The following is a 22,914-nucleotide window of genomic DNA, read 5'->3' on the forward strand; positions in this document are numbered from 1 at the left end:
GTCTCTGGGAACCACATTGGAGACTGCCACAACCATCTCTATCCAGTTGCCTTATCAGCATCTATATTTGGATGCCCAGCAGACATTTCAAACTCACCATGCCCAAAACTACACTCATATTTAGCATATTTTCTCACTCTTACCCCAAATTTGTTTCTTGTTCAGTGTTCCCTATTTCAATAATTGGCACTATACCCTCAAAACCTGGGAGTCCTCCTGCCTTCCCTCCCCATTATGCCTCACCTTTAGTCATCTAGTCCTGTCAATTCTACATAATATTTATGTGATCCACCTACTTCTGTGTATTCCCACTGCTAACCTCCATTCAACCCATTACCATTTGCCACCTCCACCATGAGGTCCTCTGCCACTAGGGCTCCTGGCTTTTTTTCCCCCTATTCATATCAGACCAAAGGGATTATTTTAAACATACAACTTCAATCATCTAAAACTACTTGACCATATGTTCTTTGTGTTCCATGAACATATCCCTTGCTCCCACCTGATGTCAGTGCAGTTGTAGTGCACAGCTCTATGCCCATGCCAGCACCCCTCCCCAAGTGCATGTGGGAGACCAAGGTGCATTCTGTCCAGCTCCTTAAAAGGTCCCCAGCAGGCCTGAGCCAGTTGCCAACCCTGTTATTGACTTACTCATACACCCGTTATTGGGTTCCCTACCTCTCTTTTCTCAGTCTCCTGCTCCTTGCCTTGCTTCCTAGAATCACCTGCCAAATAAACTACCTGCACCCAAGTTCTCGCCCAGGCCCTGCTTTTGGAGGAATCCAAACTAAGACAGCTTCCAATGTCTTCCTGTCTGTTTTAGGATGAAGCCCCAAATGTTTAATGTGACCTACAAATTGCTGCATCATTTGGCTGAGCCACTGCTCCCTTCAGGTTCACTTTTATAGGCTCTTTTCCTTTCTTCATAGCACTTGGTACAGAAAATTATTGTCTACCTTCCTGCCATGATGTCAGTTTCATGAGGGATGTCTTTCTCATCATTGTCTCTCCATTGCCTGACAAAGCACCTACTGTACCACATAGCAGGGGCTAAATAATATTTGGGGCATGAATAAAGGATTTGATCACTCTACCAGGAGACAGTGTGGCAAGGACAGAGTGAGCTGGAGAGATGGGAAGTTTGTTACTGGCCAGCAGTGAGACCTCGGGAAAGTCGTGTACCTTCTCTGTTTCTCAGTTTCTTCAGCTGTCCTATCTGTTTCACAGGGCTGCTATAAGACAAATGAGACAATGTGATTGAAATGCACTGAAAAATATAACCTTGAAACCTGGATTTCTGATTAACTCATGGAGTTTTCTTTTCTCCACTCAGGCTCTAGACCAGGGGTTGGCAAACTTTCTCTATGAAGGGCCAGGCTGTAAATATTTTAAGCTTCACAGGCCATATGGTCTCTTGCAACTACTCAGTTCTGCTGTTGTAGTTCGAAAGCAGCCACAGGCAGTATATAAATGAATGAGTACGGTTGTGTTCCAATAAAATTTCACTTATAGAAACTGGAATTTGAATTTCACAAAATTTTCATATCATGAAATATTATTCCTCTTTTGACTTGTCCCCCAGTTTAAAAAGGTAAATGTCGTTCTTAGCTCATGGGCCGTACAGAAACAGATGGTGGGGAGGTTTTGGCCCATGGGTCATAGTTAGCTGACTCCTGCACTAGAGGGTCTAGAGCTCTGCTGTCTAGTATGATAGCAAGTAGCCATATGTGGTATTTAAATTTCAATTTAATTAAAATTAAAATTGAGTTCCCACATTGTGCTAGCCACATGCCAAGTGCTCGGTAGCCACATTTGTCTGGTGGCTACCATCCTGGACAGCACAGAACAGTTTCATCAATATAGAAAGTTCTACTGGACAGCTCTGGTCTAGATTGAATAAGCCTGAGCAAGTTCCTTCCAGGGCAAGGTTAGCTGGTTAGTATAGAGCAAGACAGTAGTCCAGGCCTCTCTGGACTGCACCACACCACTGCTACTGGCAAAGGTTGTGACTTAGGATTGATTATTACACTGCCATTTGAAAATAAATGCTAGTTTGGGATAGTATAATACTGGGTAGACATTTAAACCCACTTTAAGTCCTGTTAATTAGGTTCAGAAGGAAAGCATTTTTCTAAAAGCAAAGTTTAATCTATTACTGAGAATAAGTGTGTTGTTTGTTTCTTTCTTCTCTTCTAGAATGAAAAGAAAGTTTTATTCCTGGGAGGAATGCATGAACCTTCGGGAGGTTAAGGTATTTATTAACATACCAAGGAATAATTTATGGATGATTAAAATAGCTTTGTACATGCTTAGATTTATAGTTGATATAGTCATTTCGTTTGAATTTTTTCACTAATGCTGGAAAGGGAGGCAAATGATAACATTACAGCTGAAGCAGAAGATTATGATGTAATTGTATATACTGTTATTAGAAAGCTTTCATCTTTAATGGATCTCTTATATCAATATATTTCAATATAAAGAAGTTGAATGTGTTGATTTAGTGAATTATTATTGCCTAATTGTTTTCTTAATTATTAACATAAGGGAAAATCTATTTGATTTTGAATGTTTTTCCCTAGACATAATAGCAGTACTTACTTCAGTTTCTTGCTCTAATAATTTGCACTCCACTCTCTGTGAGGAAATTCATTGATCAAGGTACACCCATGTCAAGCACTGTGGAGCACAGATCTTTACTTTTATTCAGCCTTCTGACTGGATTCACTATTCTCCTCCTTTCCCCCTGCACCTTCTTCTATTGATTTTGTTCCAATTTTTCTCTCGGTCAGAGTAGATTGACCACATTGAGTTTTACATGCATAATTCTCTTCCTTGTGCAGTGGAGTGGCGCTTCATCTAATTTTAGTCCTCTCACCCAGCCCTGTTTGAAACACCTAATAGAATATTGAAAAACACCCTTTCTTTTTCTCCAAAGGAGTCCTGTACATGGAAGTGGGGTTACAAGTCTAAAGCAGGGATCGGCAAACGTTTTCTGTAAAGGGCCAGATAGTCAGTCTCTTATGCTTCTAGGACCAAAAGGTCACATTGAAGATGTTATATAGATACGTGTGTAACAAGAGCAAAAACAAATTTCCATAAAATTTTTATTCATAAAATATAAAATTTAATAATAATTTAGTATAATTTTCTGTATTAGAGGTCTTCCAATGAGAAGAATGATATTCTTTTTGAGGGGAATAATATTTAACTTAATTGGAGTTCAAAGTTAGTGTTCCCTATCATCAAACTGACGGCAACCGTTCATTTATAAAAGTATTCTTTTTTATCTTTTTTGGGTGGGTGTGGTGGCTCACACCTGTAATCCCAGCACTTTGGGAGGCTGAAGCAGGTGGATCACTTGTGGTCAGGAGTTCGAGACCAGCCTGGCCAACACGGTGAAACCCCATCTCTACTAAAAATACAAAAATTAGCCAGGTGTTATGGTGGGCACCTGTAATTCCAGCTACTCAGGAAGCTGAGGCTTGAACCTGGGAGGTGGAGGTTGCAGTGAGCTGAGATTGTGCTACTGCTCCAGCCTGGGTGACAGAGCAAGACTCAGTCAAAACAAAAACAAAAAAACCAAAAATATTCTTAGCTTGTGGACCATACAAAAACATGTGGTGGGCTGGATTTCACCCATGGGACATGGTTTGCCAACCTCTGTTCTAGAGAATAAAAGTTCGAGATGATCCAAAAACATCAGATATAAAGAAACAAACATCAGAGATAAAAAAACAAAGATAATCCAAGGACATTTTCTCTGTGACATGAAGTTCTGAGAGGTATCCATGGCTTGGATGTTAAACCTTTATTTTTCCATATAGCTAATTGTGTATTAGTTCTCATGCAAAAGAGATTACTCATATAAACAGTTTAGAAAAACTGGGCACATAGCGTCTTAGGAAGCAAGTGACTGCCTCAGCAAGGTAGTTGAAGAAACTGCTCCTCTAGCTGATGACCACCAGACAACTCCTACTCTTTTTCCTTGCCTGCACAGATGCCACATCGGCTGCCAACTGGGATCCTCCCCACCCCCACACCCCCGCGCTTGTTGAGCCTCACACAGACTTACCAGCGCTGGGCCACAGCCTAACCTTGAACACAGGGGAGGGAAGGCGGAAGCGGGTAGAAAGGAGGCACCTTACAAGATTCCTCATCCCTTCCTTCCTGCCTGCTGAGGTCCTTCTTTTGTGCCTACTGACTCAGAAGGGGAAGGGAAAGGAAGATCACTGAAGGCCTCTTGTCACTATCATTTCTCATGTCCTGCCAGCTGCTTCATTCCAGCAGCAGAGGGAACTGAAGGGAAATTTTGGTACTCACCACATCACTGTTCCTTCTTCATTTCCTTTCTCCTTGTTGCCACCTGTCTGTACATTTCCGTGTCCGCTCGTGAAGACCCTGTGGACTTCAGGGAGATTCTGCACCTGACGGCCACGGCAGGGAGGGGAATCCCTGCTCCCGTGATGTCCTGCGGGAATGGCACCTGGTGCTATTTTTCTTAGAAGCACAGCCTTACATGGCACTATGCTATTCTAGACACCATCTTGAAACCATAGGCTGCCTATATTCTGCCTACTGTGTTCCTTTGCTGTTTCGGGTTTTTTTTTAACCATCTTAATTTTTTATGTCGGTAGGTTCTTGCTCCAACAATTTCCCCCTCCTTCCCGTATCTTTAAACTCTTTTTTTTCTACCCGCTCATTCTCTTTAGTCTATAAATGTGCCCACCATTCTCTCTAACCCAAAAAAGTCCCAAACCTCTCTCCCCTTGAGTTTCTACCTCTTTCCTTTTCTTACATTACCTTCCAAACTTCTTTCTTCAGTGCAGCTTTCCCACACCCCAGTTACTTTTCAACCTCATCGAGTCAGGCATCTCCCTCTGCAACTCTACTTAAGGCAGCAGATTCACCAGAAGAACTCAGCAGGTATATACCTGGCATCCAAATGGTTTGCCCCCTGCCTTCTTCTCCAGCCAAAGTCTTACAGATGAGTCTCCCTCAGAATCAAATTAGGTTGATTCTCATCCTTCATCCCCCAGACAGAGTCCTGCACTCAGTTTCCAGGCCTCAGCTGCAGTGGGCTTCCCTCCTGACATGCCCGCTGCCTCCCAGCAAGCTCATCCAGGTGTCACTCTTTCTTCAAGTCACATCTCGGTTATGCTCCCACTGACCACTCAGGGTTTGCTGATTACTCCTTGACACATCTCTGATGGTCCTTGTTTCTGTCATTCCCTTGGCACTTAATATGATCTTTCTTATTTTATTAGATGTATTTTGTATCCATGTCGTGACTTTCCAATTAGGTTGTTTGCCTCTTAAGAGCAAGCACTGCATCTTAAGCCTCAGTATACCCTGGGGGCCCAGTACATTGTTGTTTTAATAGTTAGAAACTGTTGATCAGTCCCTGATGTGGACAACACTGGTAATATCCAACTGAAAGCTTCATCCATGAGGATAAACAGTCTCCATTTGGACTGTTGATCAGGCTTAATTTCCTACTTTTGCTTCTCCACTCTGACACAACTGACCTGCCTCTATCTCTGCTTTGGAATCCTTTCCTGAGCCAAAATAAGATGCTTCTTTGGAAATACATCTTCATAAAGCCAGTCACCTGACATCCCCCACACAGAATTAATTCTTCTTATTTTAATCTACTATGGACTTTCTTGTTCATGAGCCTCACCTAGAAATAAGAGCTGTGAGCTGCTATAGAGCTGGGCCAGTAATTCATGGCTCCAAACACACTTCAGGCCAGGAGCTGAAGGCACACCACTCCTTGCCTAGAATTCTCTCCCAGAAAAGCTTTAAAACCACTTCGTTTTCCACTGAATGAATTTTCCCCAAGGCTGCTCATCCACTAGCTTCCTCAGGCATGCTTGTGATGCGTTTTAAGCAAACAGGCAAAAAAAAAAAAGCTGCGATCACTGAGAGTTTAGTGAATACTTACAAGTTAAGCAATGTTTATATTTGTTACTCATGGAGAACCAGGAATCCAACTCAACTAAAAGAAGTAATCAGCCCCTTTGGTCCATACTAGAAGGATCTAGCAAAACAATTGACCAAAACAGCTGAGGATTCCCTGCCAGAGAAGTATCTTGGCAGGAACTATTCTTCTGGGGAGGAAGCTCCAGAGAGTCTTATTTTGTTCTCTTTTACCGACCATATTTCGTCTCTCTTGCCAGCTGCTTGAAGTAACTGATCATATTACACATTCCCAAGCTTTGAACCCTGGGTACTTTATCACTGAGTGTTCTTCTAGATGAGGATATTCATTTTAACACTTTCCTCTTCATATGTTTTCTTTGTTTTATAAAAAAGGATGTTCTTTTTAGTGAAATTCAAAGATATCAACTTAATATTGGACTCCCTTCTCTATGTATGAGGAAAGGGCTATTTTAATTAAAGGACTCATCTCACTGGCCAAAGTGACACTTGGAGGCTTTCATGAAGGAGACAGTCGATCAGATTCTGACTATCCAAAGCAATAGTTTTTAGGTATGTCTGCTGTACAAGAACAGGGATGCTGCTCACTAATACAGAAGTGATTTGTTCACTATCAACGGAACTAAGGATACAAACAGAAAACAGTGTGCACATGGCTATACTCACATGTACGCATGTGTTCAGGAAGACGAAAGGTATATATGTGTGAAGATGAGTAATCGGAAGGCCATGCACCATTTTCTGAGCCACCCTCTAATTCCTCATCCACTGCCTGACTTTTTGCCTTTGTTCTTGGAAGCAGAAGGTTTTCTGTTGTCTTACTTCAGGGTCCTCCTGTCTCCTTCTGGTCCTCTGTAACTCAAACTCACATTGTAAGAAGAAGTGCTCTATGCCTTGTGGACACACACGAGTCCGACAAAAGTCAAGAGAAGCAGGCCATCAACCCTTCATCATTTTGAACAATTTCCTATTCAAAGTGTCTGCAGCCTGTTATCTGGTGATCTCAGCCCAACACAGCTGCATTCTCCAGTGCTAGAAAAATCTAAGCTTCTTTTATTGATTCCTCTCTGGCTACTTCCACAGCCTGAATTCCATCATCTGGAGGGGGTGGGCCCAAAATAGCCCTGATACATTGCCTGGTGCTAGGGGCAGCTAGAAATACCAGTTACTGGTCGAATATGTACCTTTTGTCAGTTCATTGAAGTAGTTTTTCTATATAAGGTTACTATCAATTTCAGAGATATACTGTTTATTAAATTGTCAATAAAATATAATTTAGGACATTGCTGTTGTTCTAAAATTAGATGTTTCTTTCCAAGTATACATAGGATTACTTTTCTGTTTCAACAACAGATTTTCTCTAATATTTGTTTTATTTTGTTTTTCTTCCTTGCCTTTAGTCTTTAAAGAAGCTCAACCATGCCAATGTAGTCAAATTAAAAGAAGTTATCAGGGAAAATGATCATCTTTATTTTATCTTCGAGTACATGAAGGAAAATCTTTACCAGCTCATTAAAGAAAGGTACAGTTTGGTCATCATTATCTTATTATAGAAATAAATAGGCAAAGCAGATGTGTTTTCTTTCTCTGTCTCTTCTTTTCTTACTGCATTATTCTGATTCTTTCTCCAATCCTTTAACTTTCATGCTACTGGGCTTTAATGTTGAAAGCTGCCAGTTAGATTTGGGGCCCACCCATATTTCTACTTTAGAGGCCCTCTGTTAGATTCAGGGAAACTGTTCTCAATGCAGTCATTTTCTTGTTTTAAAGAGTTATTCATCCAGGCTGGGCGCAGTGGCTGGCGCCTGTAATCCCAGCACTTTGGGAGGCCAAGGTGGGCGGATCACCTGAGGTCGGGAGGTCAAGACCAGCCTGACCAACATGGAGAAACCCCGTCTCTACTAAAAATACAAAATTAGCCGGGATGGTGGGGTATGCCTGTAATCCCAGCTACTAGGGAGACTGAGGCAGAATAATCACTTGAACATGGGAGGTGGAGGTTGGCGTGAGCCGAGATCGCACCATTGCACTCTAGCCTGGTCAACAAGGGCGAAACACCATCTCAAAAAAAATAATAATAATAATAAGAGTTATTCATCCAAAGAAGCTCAGGTTTAATAGACATTGCAGTTTTCCATTCCCACTAGTACATATAGGCAGAGCAACTAGAAGTCAAGGATAGACACAGCTTCCTGGATTTTGAGACCTCTGTTGAAAAGTCCTAGGTTTATTTCAGTTCCTCTCTTGCTGCGGTACTCAGGTGCTTGCATGCTGGCAAAAGGAGGCTAATAAGAAATTTACCTGTGACAGTAATTTTGAACTTTAAAGGTGAACCATGTGGAGCCTCTTGGGCACATTTTTTGTGGCAGAATGAATGCCATTCTCAGCACCCCTCTGAGTGATCTGAGTAAACAAATATCATCTTTATTGACAGTGACAGCAGTGTGCTGTGTGTTTTGCTCATCCAGGAGGAAAATATTAGCCATTGCATTATATAAGGGCTTCATCTGGAAGACCTCAAATTTTCCCCCCCAAATTATTTTAAAGTTTTAGTTTATATCATGGAGAGAGGAGATTTTTTTATTTTTATATGCTATGTTGGAGGAAAACCTTTTTTTTTGGCTTACTATCAAATGTTTAATCTTTTCATTTTTGTAACATGTGAATATATTTGGTGTTTATAAGGTAGCCCCCCTGTATAGACAAATGGTATTCTTTAGTATTTATTATCAAAGGATCTGGCCTTTGATTTATAACTTTGTTTTCCTCTGCCTCATACAGAAATAAGTTGTTTCCTGAGTCTGCCATAAGGAATATCATGTATCAGATATTACAAGGACTTGCATTTATTCACAAACACGGTAGGTGATTCGGAGTGTTGTGCTTTTGAAGAGCAGTGAAATGTTGTTATCAAGTAGAAGTTGTAGGAAACATTAATATTTTTGTACCTGACTGCCAGAAAAGGTTAAAGAGTTAAGAGGCTGACAAGGGATTTTAAAATATATTAACTTTTATAACTTGATCTCTGAATTTCCCTTGTTACTTATTGTGTCTTTATGTTTTTATTCTGTAGGCTTTAACATTAAGCTTGTTGGTTATAGATCTAAATATTATTCCTGACCATTGACTAGTATGTTAAATGAAAAACTTACAATTAGAATTCTGAGAAGTTTCATGTATTATGTTTGGTCCACTAACAGTGCTTCACTGTTATTTCTCATTTTTCTAATGTATTTATATTTCAACTTGTTTCAAACGGGTTTCAAAGTAGTCTAACAAAATGTATGTGACACAGGAAAATAGAATAAATTTAAAATTAGCAAACTATAAAAAGAGACAAAGGCAAAACAAGGTGTGGATATAGCCAGAGGTGAGGTTAGTCCTCAAAATACATGCCAGCCAGTTTTATTTCAGTAGAAGAAGCAGGCTAAGATTTGATTGTGAGCTCGTTGTCAGACCATGCAAAATGTGAAATAGTACCAGTTACAACACACGTAGATAAAAACAGACCAGTTGCCCAAGAAAAGCAGAACTATTCTTGATGCCAAGACCAGGGAGAAGCTTTTTTCATGGACCCTTTAGAAAGGATGGTATGTAACATGACTTTATCATAAACACAGTGACGGGTTTTAGAGGGCAGTTTGATGTCAGTCATATCCCTCAATGGAGGCCAATTACATCACCTAATCAGAGAAAACATCTCTACAGGGGCCAGTCTGAGTTGTTCTACAGATGGTCTGGTTAGGCTGGGGAGAAATTTAGAACATCCGAACGAACGATGACCACATACTATTCTGGAAATCCCCCATCACTGTTGTTCTTAGCTGAGCTTTTGAAAGGTATTAAGAAGCAATGAGTTTGAGGTTCTATTTTCCAGCAACTACCTGGAGTATTGCTGCTTGTCGTTACTAATTAGACACAGACCCAGCTGGGGTTGGATCAATACTTGTGAGCACAGAGCCACCAGATGGATGTATCCACAGGTGGGTCAGAAGTCTTCGCAGGAGGTCATTTGAGGTCATTGTAGTATACAGACAGATGGGCCAAGCTGATTTTGCATAGGTAGAAATCCATTTACTCTCAGTCCAAAGATGTTGTTGCCATTGTCAATATTGTACCAACAAATGAGTTTTATTACTCAATAAGGAGACTGGGTTGAAGCCCTTTGATAATATAGTCAGTTCAGATTTTTAAACTTTAAGAGATGGTCTCTTTATGCTGCCCAGGCTGGCCTTGGACTCCTGGGCTGTAGCGATCCTCCTGCCTCAGCCTCCTGAGTAGCTAGTTTAGATTTGATGTAAATTGACAGTGAGTAGAAAAGACCTTGTGCTGAAGAAGGTGGCATAGTACATTTGGGATCATTACTAGCCTGTCCTTTACTTCCGAGGTAGCCCCTTCCAATTAGAGACTAAATGAAACATAGACAAACTTAGGCTATCTACAAGTCCTAGTCTGCCTCAGGCACATACTGAGTAATCAGCATGTCATGCGCAAGACTGAGTCAAATTGTGAACCAGTTCTAGTCAAAAGTTTCTAGTACAAGTTTTCTCTGATTCCACTGACATTTGTAGAACTAGCACTTGGGCCTTTATTCACAAGAATTCACAAGAGATAGTGTGAATTTGCAAAGCATTAAAAACTTCTGGCATGGTATCTTAGGGACAAATAGGAGAAAGGTCACTTATTAGATTAAGAGCTCAGGAAAAAAAATTAATGAGAACTCAGTGGGATTCGCAAAAGAGACAGCATATTTTCAGATAGAGATCAGTCATTGTGTCTCAGTTATTCAGGCTATTTTCTCAGTACTGGGAACTGAATGGTAGACTTAAACAAAAGTTAATATTCTTTGGTTTTCTTTTCTTTCTCATTTTTGTTGCTATTCTTTAGACCCAGATGCTTGTTGCCAGAAAGTAGCCTTTTGTCCAGGCTTCTACCTAATCAAATGTATGCATATATATACACACACACACACACACACACACACACACATACCCACACAAACACATAGACCACACATAAGCACCCCAAGCCCCAAGACACGTGCATACACATGCAAACATCTACATGTACACATACCCACATGCATATATACCTATATATACATTCATCTTACACACACACACACACTCTCATCTGTAGTACATAATTTAGCATCCATATATTACTGTGTCAAAACAGTCTGTTGGAACTGCACTGTGTTTCCCTCTCTGCACTAGACACTCAGACCACAAGGTACCAGGGAAGGCTCAGTTTATGGAGAAGGTTGGACTTCGGCTTTTATAACCTCAACACCATTGCCATTATCAGAGATTCTTGTTGACACTTTTCCTCAGCAATTAAGTGCCCAGTTCCAGTTTGAGCTTAACATTTTATCTGTTACCTTATTTCACTGCCAATTTATCAGGTAGAACGAATAGGTGATATCTAATCTTTACAAAAAAGAGGAAACTTAGGTTCAGAGAGGTTCAAAAACCTGTGAAAGTTCCCATTGCAATAAAGTGGTTGAGTGAAGATTCAGAAAGCCTATGCCTGTTTGCCACGCTTGATTAGAAAAACTGTCTGTGCTCAGAGAGAACAAGAGAATAAGAGGTGAAGAAAATAATAATCATTATAAGTGGTATAGATACTAATTTCAGTCTCACTCTGTCACCCAGGCTGGAGTGCAGTCATGCAATCTCAGCTCACTGCAGCCTCCGCCTCCCAGCTTCTAGTGATTCTAATGCCTCAGCCACTGGAGTAGCTAGGACTACAGGTGCGTGCCACCACGCCCGGCTAATTTTTGTGTTTTTAGTAGAGATGGGGTTTCACCATGTTGGCCAACCTGGTCTCGAACTCCTGCTGTCAAGTGATCCACCCATCTTGGCCTCCCAAAGTGCCAGGATTACAGGATTGAGCCACTGCACCCAGCCCCTATCCTATTTTCACTGATAATGATTTTTAGAAACTGTTTCATGGTTTTTGTGTGGTATTGACTTTGGTTAAGTGCACATGTACCTCTATATTCCTTTCCTTCAGCAATGGAAAAAAAGCACTTAAAGCACTTCAAAGTCACATGAATTTCCGGCTTGTCTCTGGTAGCCCATTCTCACTGTGAGGAGGTGCACTCTGCCCCTGGGGAGTAGATTCCTCTGAGGGGAGAACAGTGCTGCCGTTAGTTGCTATGGCCATACTTCGTGTCACTGAGTGTTTTCCTCCCACAGGGAATGAAAATGCAGCTCTACTTGGTACTGATTGAGCAATGCCAAAGCATATGTCCTTTGCAGGAATTAAATAATTAATGCAAATAGTCTGTTTCAACTCTGACTTGACCTTACAGATATCCAGGTCACACTTATCCGTGCCAGAAATAGAAATGCATTGGGCAGTCTGAAGGACAATGTTTTGCACCAAGAGATGGTTCTCTGCCTCTGTGTTTCCTCACTGTCTTGCTGTGCATGACCTTGAGACAACCCGTTGCCTTTCTATGCATTGCTGTCCTTGTAGCCTTCTTGATAAAAACATTATAGGTTTGAATTTAATAATATCTGGGAAATTAAAGTTTCCACAGCAGGAAAGTGTCCTATATAAATTCATAGTGTTTGAAGATTCTCTGGTTATTTCCATATATTCATATCCGATTCATCAATAACAAAATGTGGTAGAGGGGAGAAAGCCTTCTTTGTAGCTTGATGTTTTCCTTGCCCAAGGGTTATTAATGAAAAAGTAAGCACACACATTTTCTGCCAGGATGAAAGAAAATCCCTGTGTTATTCAACTGGCATATAGGACTCTGAAATTAAATTGAAGGTCTGTTCCTGTCTTCTGGAAGTCAAACAGTTTTGAACAGGAAAGTTCTTATCATAACAGCACTTTGCTGTTGCGTGATCTCTGAATGACCCCAACTAAAAGGGTTTCCATTGTGAATCAGAAGCCCAGGGGAGGAAGTAGGCTTATTGTTATAGGTCACATTGCACACATCAGCAGAACTGGAACCCTGCTACAAATCAGTTTTAGTACCACCTCCTCACCGATGGGGCATGCCAGATGTAATTCTTATTGGCAAAAAATGGAGCCATGTCTGCCTCCGTACTTTAACAGGTTATGGGAGGGTAAAATGAGAGAATGTGTTAATAGTAGTACTGTTAATGACCAGCTCTCGCAAGATATTAATGTGCAAGCACTGTCAAAAAGCTTTACATGCTGGGCACGGTGACTCATGCTTGTAATCCCAGCACTTTGGGAAGCCAAGGTGGACGGATCATCTGAGGTCAGGAGTTCAAGACCAGCCTGACCAACATGGCGAAACCCCGCCTCTACTAAAAATACAAAAATTAGCTGGTCATAATCCCAGCTATGCTGGAGGCTGAGGCAGGAGAATAGCTTGAACCCAGGAGGCAAAGGTTGCAGTGACCTGAAATGGCACCGCTGTACTCCAGCCTGGGTGACAGAGCGAGACTCTGTCTCCAAAAAAAAAAAAAAAAAACTTTACAAATATAACGTATTTAATCCTGCAGAACAACCCCATTAGGTGCTATTATTTCCCCATTTTACAGATAAGAAAACTAAGGCACAGGAAGGATAAGTACTTTCCAGCCAGTGAGTAATGGAATTATGATTTGAAATCAGGCAACTTGGCTGGTCTGCGCACCAACCCACTATGTGACATTGCTACTTATAAGGAAATACTAATGTCATGTTAAAATAGACATGAAAAGTACCTGTATATGCTGTATATGACATAAGGATCTTATACTTTTAATTACCAGGAATAGATCTTGTGTGTATAAGGCTGATAATAGCCCATTGCTATATTATTCAGTACTTAACAGAGGGCTAGATAGTCTACAGATATATTCACAAATTTATTATAAAGGCTTCTACTTGAAGACAGTATAACAAATACAGCATATGTCAACCTACAGATACAGTCTTTCATCAGTCATTTTTATAGTCTGTTAGCAATTAATTTTCTTTCCCAGCCATTTTCCCTCGCTTGTTTTGAGCCTGAAGTATGGCCCATAAAAAGAGAAGCTGCTTAAAGAGATATGTGAGGAATTGGAATCTTCCTTCCCCTCATTTCATTAGTGTGCATGTCCTCTGTGGAAGTAGGATTAAAGAAGAGTTAGCAGTGAGGGAGACGATAAAGCTTGGCTGATGGGAGGGGTGGCCAGTGTTTACAGGAGCATGACTATGGTGGAAACAAAGAACGAGGTCTGGAGTATGAGCACGATACTTGCATCTGAGTACGAATTGATGATAAGATGAACTGAGCAGAGAGAAGACACAAGTTTGTTGTGGTGGGTGTTCCAGATGATGCCAGAGGAAGTTGCCGTAGTGGGTAGGGACTGCAGAACAGAGGACTCATTATAAGGGAACTGCCACATAAGTTTGGAAATAATAATTACCCCAAGTAAATGAGAAAAAGGGAGTCTCTGAGGAGAAACAGCATTAATCTAGGCTTGAGAGGGTCAAAACAACAAATCAAGATTTAGCTATATGGGCCAGGCACAGTGGCTCACGCCTGTAATCCTAGCACTTTGGGAGGCTGAGGCGGGTGGATTACTTGAGGCCAGGAGTTGGAGACCAGCCTGACCAACATGGCGAAATCCTGTCTCTACTAAAAATACAAAAATTAGCCAGGCGTGGTGGTGCAGGCCTGTAATCCCAGCTACTTGGGAGTCTGAGGCACGAGAATTGCTTGAACCTGGGAGGTGGAGGTTGCATTGAGCTGAGATGGTGCCACTTCACTCCAGCCTGGGTGACAGAGCAAGACTCTGTCTTACAAAGGAAAAAAAAAAAGATTTAGCTACATGCATTGAAAGGGAGAGTAGAGCTGGACACTATAACAGCTATGACACATTTCTTGGTGGAATTGGGAGTAATTCATCTACCGCCCCCTGCCACCATGACTCAGTTTTCCCATCTGTTCAGTAAGAAAATGATGCCTGCCATTCCTTTTTTTCACTGGAATGTTTTGAACGCTCTGAGTTTTTAGGAAGACAAACCATGGTCTCACAATTCATCTATTTTCAGAGGTCGCAGGTGCATTGACAAAAGATCACTGTAATCACTGCTTGTATCCTTACACATTCTTAAGCCAATTCCAAAATGGAAACACACAATCAGGCCTTCTGCAAGCTGGAGGGTGCTCTGAAGAACGGAGGGTCCAAACACAATGACTCAGTTATACTAAGTCTTAGAGATGTCACCCACTGTGGTAGGCATGAATAAATCTTCATTTAATTAGGCTGATCATAAGCATCCAAATGTCTCCATATCAGAAATCTTCTCTTTCATTTTAAAGGCCATTCTTGACTGATACTGAATGCTCTTTGCATTTATTGAGTTGACAACCTCAAGTTTGGTTCTTATTGTAATTTTGGTTTAATTTACTATTAAGTTCACTAGGATATTTCAAGGAATTGTATGAGGAATGCCATTAGGTATGTACCAGTACAATGGCAGGATAAAGAATGAACAATGGAATATATATTCATAAATACTTCACAATATACATACAAACCTGTGTATGCATGTGCTATAAAATAACAAACTTGCTGCGCCTGTCTCTGGTTTAACCCATGTCTAACTTTTTTGAACTCGTCAATGCCTTGGATTGTGGAAAATAGAAGCAACCCCGTGATGGGAAGGAAGTACTTCCTCCTCTCACTTATGCCCTCTTGAATGTATCTGATCACTTCTATACCTTCATCCCCTTCTGTGTTTACTGGGTTCTAGGCTCTGTAATTACATTCACTTTGTCCATCTAAGCCAGCTACTTCTCCTACAGATCTGCCATTATGCCATAGTATAATACTATCCATTTGGAACTTGACCCAGTATTAAGTACTGTTATCTTTAGAATGATGAACAGAGAGGATTGTCCTTTTACTAAAATATTGTTCGTTTCCATGATAATGGCAATTAGTATATTTTCACATATAACCACATCACAATCACCCTCCCTTTGCTCTAGGGCAGAGACAGAAAACAACTTTGACCAATAGATTTAGTCCTACTAGAGTTCCTGCCTTCATTCATTCATTCAACTAATACTAATATAACTCCCTCTGTCACAAAGACAACAAGCTCTGGGCCCTCATTGTCCCCCGCACTACTGGGTTATTGTTCTCTCTCAGTTCTCAGTGCTGTCTCATGGATTTCCTCCCTCCTATCCTCCTCACAGCTCTGGTCTGCTCTCTGGTTGACCCTGGCATTTGGCTCAGGTAGATGTGTTGACATTAAGCTGTTTATGTTCCCTACAGATGAAAGTCCTTTGTTCAATGAACAAGAATATATTATGAGACCACTGTGTTCCTGCCACTGTGCCAGGCATTCACAAGAAATATAAATGTGGCCTCTGCCCTTAAAGTGCCTCCATCTAATTCATAAAAAATAGTTAACATACCTGAAGTTGATAGAGCTCAACTGGAGTTAGAGGGGAGGGCCTATTATGTCCATGAGGGCAAGAGTCATGTCCATTGCATTGTTTCTGAATCCTTAGAACCTAATCTGTTGCCTGGCATGGAGTAGATGCTCAGTGAAAATTTGTTGGTAGAATGAATGAATGAATGAAGGCTAGCATATTAGAATGGCATCATGCTGTAGTCCCAGCTACTTGGGATGGTGAGGCAGGAGAATGGCATGAACGTGGGGCTTGCAGTGAGCCGAGATGGCACCACTGCACTCCAGCCTGGGTGAAGACTCCGTCTCAAAAAAAAAAAAAAAAAAAAGAATGGCATCCTGGAAGAAGCAAAACTCAATACAGGTGTTGGAGGATAGCAAAAGTGGGGATTGATATAGACAAAAAGGAGCAAAGGGCACATTATTAATGGAAATAAATACAGTATGCATAAGTTGATGACTGGATATGTTCTGAGAAATGTGTGGTTAGACGATTTAGTTGTTGTGCAAACATCATAGAGTGTATACTTACTTAGACACAGCTAGATGGTATAGTCTACTATGTAGCTAGACTATATGGTATAGCCTATTGTTCCTAGACTGTAAGCCTCTACAGCATGTTACTGTACTGAGTACTATAGGCAATTGTAATACAATGGTAAGTATTTGTGTATCTAAACATAGAAAAGGTATAGTAAAAATATAGTATAAAATATTTTTTAAAATGGTACACCTGTATAGGGCACTTACCGTGAATGCAGCTTGTAGGAAATGGCTCTGGGTGAATCAGTGAGTGAGTATGAAGGCCTAGGACACTTTATAAACATTGTACACTGAGGCTACACTAATTTTTAAAAATTTCTTTCTTTAATAATTAATCTTAGCTTGCTGAAACTTTTTATTTCATAAAAATACATTTTTTAACTTTTTGACTCTTTTGTAATAACATTTGGCTTCACACACATACACATTATATGGCTGTACAAAAATATTTTCTTTATATCCTTATTCTATAAGCTTTTTCTGTTCTTAAATTATTACTTTTTAAACTTTTTTGCTAAAAACTAAAACACAAATACACACATTAGCCTAGGCTTACACAGGGTTAGGATCATGAGTATCATTGCCTTCCACCTCCACATCTTGTCCCACTGGAATGTTTTGAGGTGCAGTAATACACAGGGAGCTGTCCTCTCCCATGATAAAAATACCTTCTAGGTACCTCCTGAAGGGCCTGCCTCAGGCCATTTTACAGTTAACTTTTGTTTTTCATTTTGTTTTGTTTTGTTTTTTTAGTAAGTAGAAGGCGTACAATTCTAAAATAATGATTAAAAGTATAGTATAGTAAATACCAGATAAGTATTTTTCAGCTTCATTATAATATTATAAGACCACCATTATACATGCAGTCCATCATTAACTGAAACTTCGTTATGTAGTGCATGACTGTACAGTGAACTTAAAAGGAATGAGGAGTTGTACCTGATTGGAGCACACTTTACATGTATTAATAAGTGTTGGAAAATAAGTTTCTCTCTTTAGGTAGAGTGAAAGGAGTTCAGCCCTGTTAAATATAAAAAGGAATCATGGATGGCTTTTGTGGGTGAATGAGAGAGTGACAAGGGAAAGACAGTGTTTAAATGATCAGGATTATAGGAGAGAAACTGGAGCAAGGAAGATCTGCAAGAAAGTAGTGGCAATGCAGGCATAGGCAGTGAGAAAGTAGAAAGAGACAGATATGAGATTCCCGCTCCCCCAAACCCCCTGCACTGCTCCAAAATGAAGTCTTGCTTTGTTGCCCAGGCTGGAGTGCAGTGGTGTGATCTCAGCTCACTGCAACCTCCACCTCGCAGGTTCAAGCAATTCTCCCACCTCAGCCTCCTGAGTACCTGGGATTACAGGCATGTGCCATCACGCCCAGCTAGTTTTTAAAATATTTTTAGTAGAGACGGCGTTTCCCCATATTGGCTAGGCTGGTCTCAAACTCCTGATGGTCAAATGATCCGCCCACCTCAGCCTCCCAAAGTGCTGGGATTACAGGCGTGAGCCACCACGCCTGGCTGATATGAGATGTTTTGATAGAAAATACAACACAATATCATAACTGGGTAAGGTTGGATCCAACATAACTACAAGGTACCTAGAAATCTTATCCAAAGTTTAGGAAGGAGAGATGATTTGGGAGAGGACAAAAGTGGTTTTGGATAAGTTAACATAGGGATGATAGTGACATCCAGTTGCTATCCAAATAGAGATTTAGGTCTTCAGAAGGGTAGAGAAGGCACATTAGAAATGTAGACTTGAGCATTGTCAACATACAGGTTGTCAAGGAATCACGTAGATCTTCAGTGATCGCTTTTAATTTCTCCCATAATGTGCTAGTTAGAATCCAGCTTTCACAACATTGATACAGATTGAGTATCTCTTATTTGAAATGCTTGGGTCCAGAAGTGTTTCTGAATTTGGGGTTTTTTCAGATTTTGGAATATTTGCATTATATTTTACCAGTTGAACATCCCTAACCCAAAAATCCAAAATCCAAAATGCTGCAATAAGCAGTTTCTTTAAGTGTCGGGTTGGTGCTCAAAAAGTTTCACGTTTTGGAGCATCTCAGATTTTGGATTTTCAGAGTAGGGAATACTCAGCCTGTAATGATAGCAATGATAACATGTAACAAAGAATAGCAGCAGCAGCAGGTGAGTTATATTTCCAGTGTTGGTGTCCCATTGAGATTTGGAGCCACATTGAATGATGTCTAGGTTGGTGATACTCTCAGGAAGTGGGAGGTTTGGGGTTTTCAGTGACATATATTGCAATTCACTGGGTGTTTGAGTGAGCTTGGAAGATTGCCACGTTGACTATCTCCTGCCTGTACCTCCAGAGCTCTGCTATAGCTGAGACGGGCTTCCCACGTGATGAGTTATCTTTGCCTTTCATGTGAGCTGTAGATGTACCATTGTACTTCCTCATTAGGCAAAGTAATAAGTACTTAACATTTAAACATATGTTGCAACATACTGCACAATCTCAGATATGAGTAGGTCGTATTCATAAATTCTTTCTTAAACAAAAATTATAATTGTGTTTCTGCTGTGGTATAAACTCTCAATTCCCATCAGACAGTTATCTGGGCCGGGCATGGTGGCTCACACTTATAATCCCAGCACTTTGGGAGGCTGAGGTAGGAGGATAACTTGAAGCCACGAGTTCAAGACAAGCCTGGGCAACAGAGCAAGACCCTGTGTTTACTACAAAAAAAAAAAAAAAAACTAGCCAGGCACCATGGTTTGTGCCTGTAGTCCCAGCTACTTGGAAGGCTGAGACAGGCGGATCGCTTGAGCCCACACTGCAGTGAACTATGGTTGTGCCACTGCACTCCCACCTAGGCAATAGAATGAGATGCCATCCGTGATATTTTTCCCTTGAGTGACAGTTTATTTTTGCAAAGTTATCTCAGCCTATGATCCAGTTTGATATTTTAAAAGAAATTTTCTCTCTTGTAAATAAAATTATGAAGATCACCTTTGAATGATTTGCAAAGGGAAATGAATGTAATCCTATGAGAAGTTCAAAGGACTGTACATTATCTGTGGGAAGAACGCATAAAGCCTTTGGTGCCATGCTAGACTACTTTTTAAATTATAAGTATTTTGCAGAGAGCAATACAATTGCAAAGAATAATATGGAAGCAAACCTGCATTTGGATTTCTTCTCCTCTACTGTCTCTGTAGGCTTCTTTCATCGAGACTTAAAGCCTGAGAACCTCCTCTGCATGGGACCAGAACTTGTGAAAATCGCAGACTTCGGTTTGGCCCGAGAAATCCGATCAAAACCTCCATATACAGATTATGTATCTACCAGATGGTGAATACTATTTTTCTCAAAATTATTTAATTGCACTTCTTTAAAAAGATATCATTATGCTAAGGATAATGTTAAAGTCACAAACGTTAACTTTTCACTAAAAGAAACAGTGCAGTCTGAAACACATATTTGTAGATGTGTTGGTAGTGTATAAGGTTAAAAATCTTGTATTCTAAATCATGTTAAAAGAAAACCTATTATGCTTTTCTATAATGTAAATCAAATTTTATATATAGGCCTTCCTGAGGACAACTTCCCAAAAGAATTGTGTAAAATATTTTGCAAAGACCTGTCTGAGAACCATCTAATTGCTATTGTGAAAACTTCGAGACACTGGGAATTTGATTTAAGCAGTTTGCCGTGACCAAGTAGCCTACACACAAGTTGTAGGTTTTTTCCTTCCTCTCCCTTTCTCTCTTAGTTTTACCTTCCTCTTTCTCTTTTCTCTCTTTTTTCCTAATTCTTACTTTTTCAGTGTTTCTCAAAGATGCCATAGAGAAGTCTCCTGTAGAGAAATGCTCAATAGAAAATATTGTGAACTAGAGAGGCACTACTTGTCAACAGCAACCCACGGCAATTGCCAAGTTCTCACAATTCCATTACACCACAATGAACTAGAGAGAAAATAGGAACATATACACCCCCTCACTGAGAACTGATTGTTATTTAATTTAATGTCTGAGCAGTGGAAGCAATAGCTAGCAGTTAACCTTTGTTCCTCCAGGTACAGGGCTCCAGAAGTACTCCTGAGGTCTACCAACTACAGCTCCCCCATTGACGTCTGGGCCGTGGGCTGCATCATGGCAGAAGTTTACACCCTCAGGCCGCTCTTTCCTGGAGCCAGTGAAATTGACACGATATTCAAAATTTGCCAAGTGCTGGGGACACCAAAAAAGGTAATGATACAGAACAAAGGCCGGTGGGCCAAAGGCAACAGCCTGCCATGCTCTCTCCTCTCAGCCCTGTTCAGCACTGGCACGATTGAGCACCTGCCCATTCTAGACTCTTTCTCTTGACCTTAGTCATTCTCCACTGCCCACATTCTCAGACACAGCCGACTTCTCTTCTTCCTCCTGTTCTTAAGTATGACATCTGTCATGGCTCCTTCTGCCCTCCTCTCTATATCATCTCGCCTCCCTTGCAGAACTTCTCAGTTCTCATTGCTACAACTCTTATGCCTATTCAGAAGTCTCCTGAATGTAATCCTTAGCCCCTGCCTCCCTCCATTATTACTCCACTCACATGTTTATAACTCTGTACGGGATTTTCTCCTGACTCCCTCACCATCACCTCAAACTCATCATTGCCTTTTGTTTGCCACCCTACTAGCTTCCTTCTTTCATTCTCCATGTTCATTTGTGGTCTGATCATAATCCCAGAGCCCCCAACTTGAAGCTGAATTTCAGCTTTACCTTCTGTCTTTCTCCTACTCCCCGTTCCCTTCATCCAAGCGGCTGGTGGGTAAATCCTGTTGAATATTGCCACATTACATATCTCACGTGGCTCTTGTTCCTTCAAGTCCACTGCTGACATCACAGACTGGACCACAGTCACCTACCTGTGTCTAATGGCATCTTCCCCATCTTTCTGCCTTCAAGTATTTTCACTCTGGCTTCTTGTCCAGTCTGTGGCCAGATTCAACCTCCTTAAGAACAGCTCTGGTACTGACTTGCCCTCATAAAAGTATTGGTTGACTCCCCATTGCCCAGCCTCGTAACTCCTATTCCTATCGCTCACTTCATTCATTCGTGTGTGTGACTTGGTTGGCGGCTGGGCAGGAGGGATTGGCTTAATATGAGGAGGTGGGCCTGCCTTTTCTAGTATGCCTTTCTGTGGTTTTTCTGAATCCTGAAGGTTCTCTGTGGTGCTGCCTAGTGGGTGTCCAACTTGGAAGTAAGGATATCGAAGTGCCTGGAATGACAAATAAGGCTGGACTTGAAGCCAAGAGTTCAAGACAAGCCTGGGCAACAAAGCAAGACCCTGTCTTTACAAAAAAAAAAAAAAACAAACTGCGATCCTCCTGTCTCAGCCTTCCAAGTAGCTGGGACTACGGGCACAAACCATGGTGCCCAGCTAGTTTTTTGTTTTTTGTTTTTTGTTTTTTTGGTAAAGACAGGGTCTTGCTCTGTTGCCCAGGCTTGTCTTGAACTCTTGGCTTCAAGTCCAGCCTTATTTGTTGAAGTGCCTAGAATGACAAATGTACCCCTAACAGCTGCATGCCCTGAAATTTCTCTGCTTCTGTGCTCTGCACATAACACCCTCTGCCTGAGTGATATCTGTCACATGGCCATCAGTAATCCCCCTCCTCACTGTTTCTCTAATCCCCTCCCCATCTTCATCTGTGTCGTATGTTATTAATATAATTATTTGTGTACATAGTTGTTTCTTAGACCGTAAGCTGACTCAGGACAAAGATTTGTTGTACGTTTATTTTCCCAGGTCCCTGCACCATTGCTGGTACAAACTAGATCCTCAAAAAAATTTTTTAATCATTTGAATGAATTACTAATGCCACCTCTTCAAGAAAATTTCCTGAGTCCAATGCTGGAATCTTTCTCCTCTGCATGTCTGTACCTGTACCTCTCTTGCAGCTTTTGTCACTTTTTACTCTGCATTATTACTTTGTTTTTAAATAAATACTCTTTTCTCTTTTAAGAACAGTTAATACTCTTAAGCACAGGATTTATATTGGATCATTTTTGGATCTCCAACAACACTAAGCAT

The 22,914-nt window shown here is 40.9% G+C and overlaps 1 protein-coding gene across 2 annotated transcripts in view; it reads left to right on the top strand.

Annotated features, from left to right (window-relative positions):
• Window positions 1-22,914, top strand: part of CILK1 (ciliogenesis associated kinase 1) — a 39,762-nt gene that overhangs the window by 1,081 nt on the left and 15,767 nt on the right. For both annotated transcript variants that reach the window (XM_011756808.3, XM_011756813.3), the window contains exons 2-6: window positions 2,197-2,251; window positions 7,344-7,465; window positions 8,725-8,804; window positions 20,058-20,190; window positions 20,915-21,086. In XM_011756808.3, the coding sequence (XP_011755110.1) occupies window positions 2,197-2,251; window positions 7,344-7,465; window positions 8,725-8,804; window positions 20,058-20,190; window positions 20,915-21,086 (562 nt within the window). The remainder of the gene's footprint in view (window positions 1-2,196; window positions 2,252-7,343; window positions 7,466-8,724; window positions 8,805-20,057; window positions 20,191-20,914; window positions 21,087-22,914) is intronic.

Source organism: Macaca nemestrina, chromosome 5, assembly GCF_043159975.1.
Source record: "Macaca nemestrina isolate mMacNem1 chromosome 5, mMacNem.hap1, whole genome shotgun sequence".
NCBI classification, from domain to species: domain Eukaryota; kingdom Metazoa; phylum Chordata; class Mammalia; order Primates; family Cercopithecidae; genus Macaca; species Macaca nemestrina.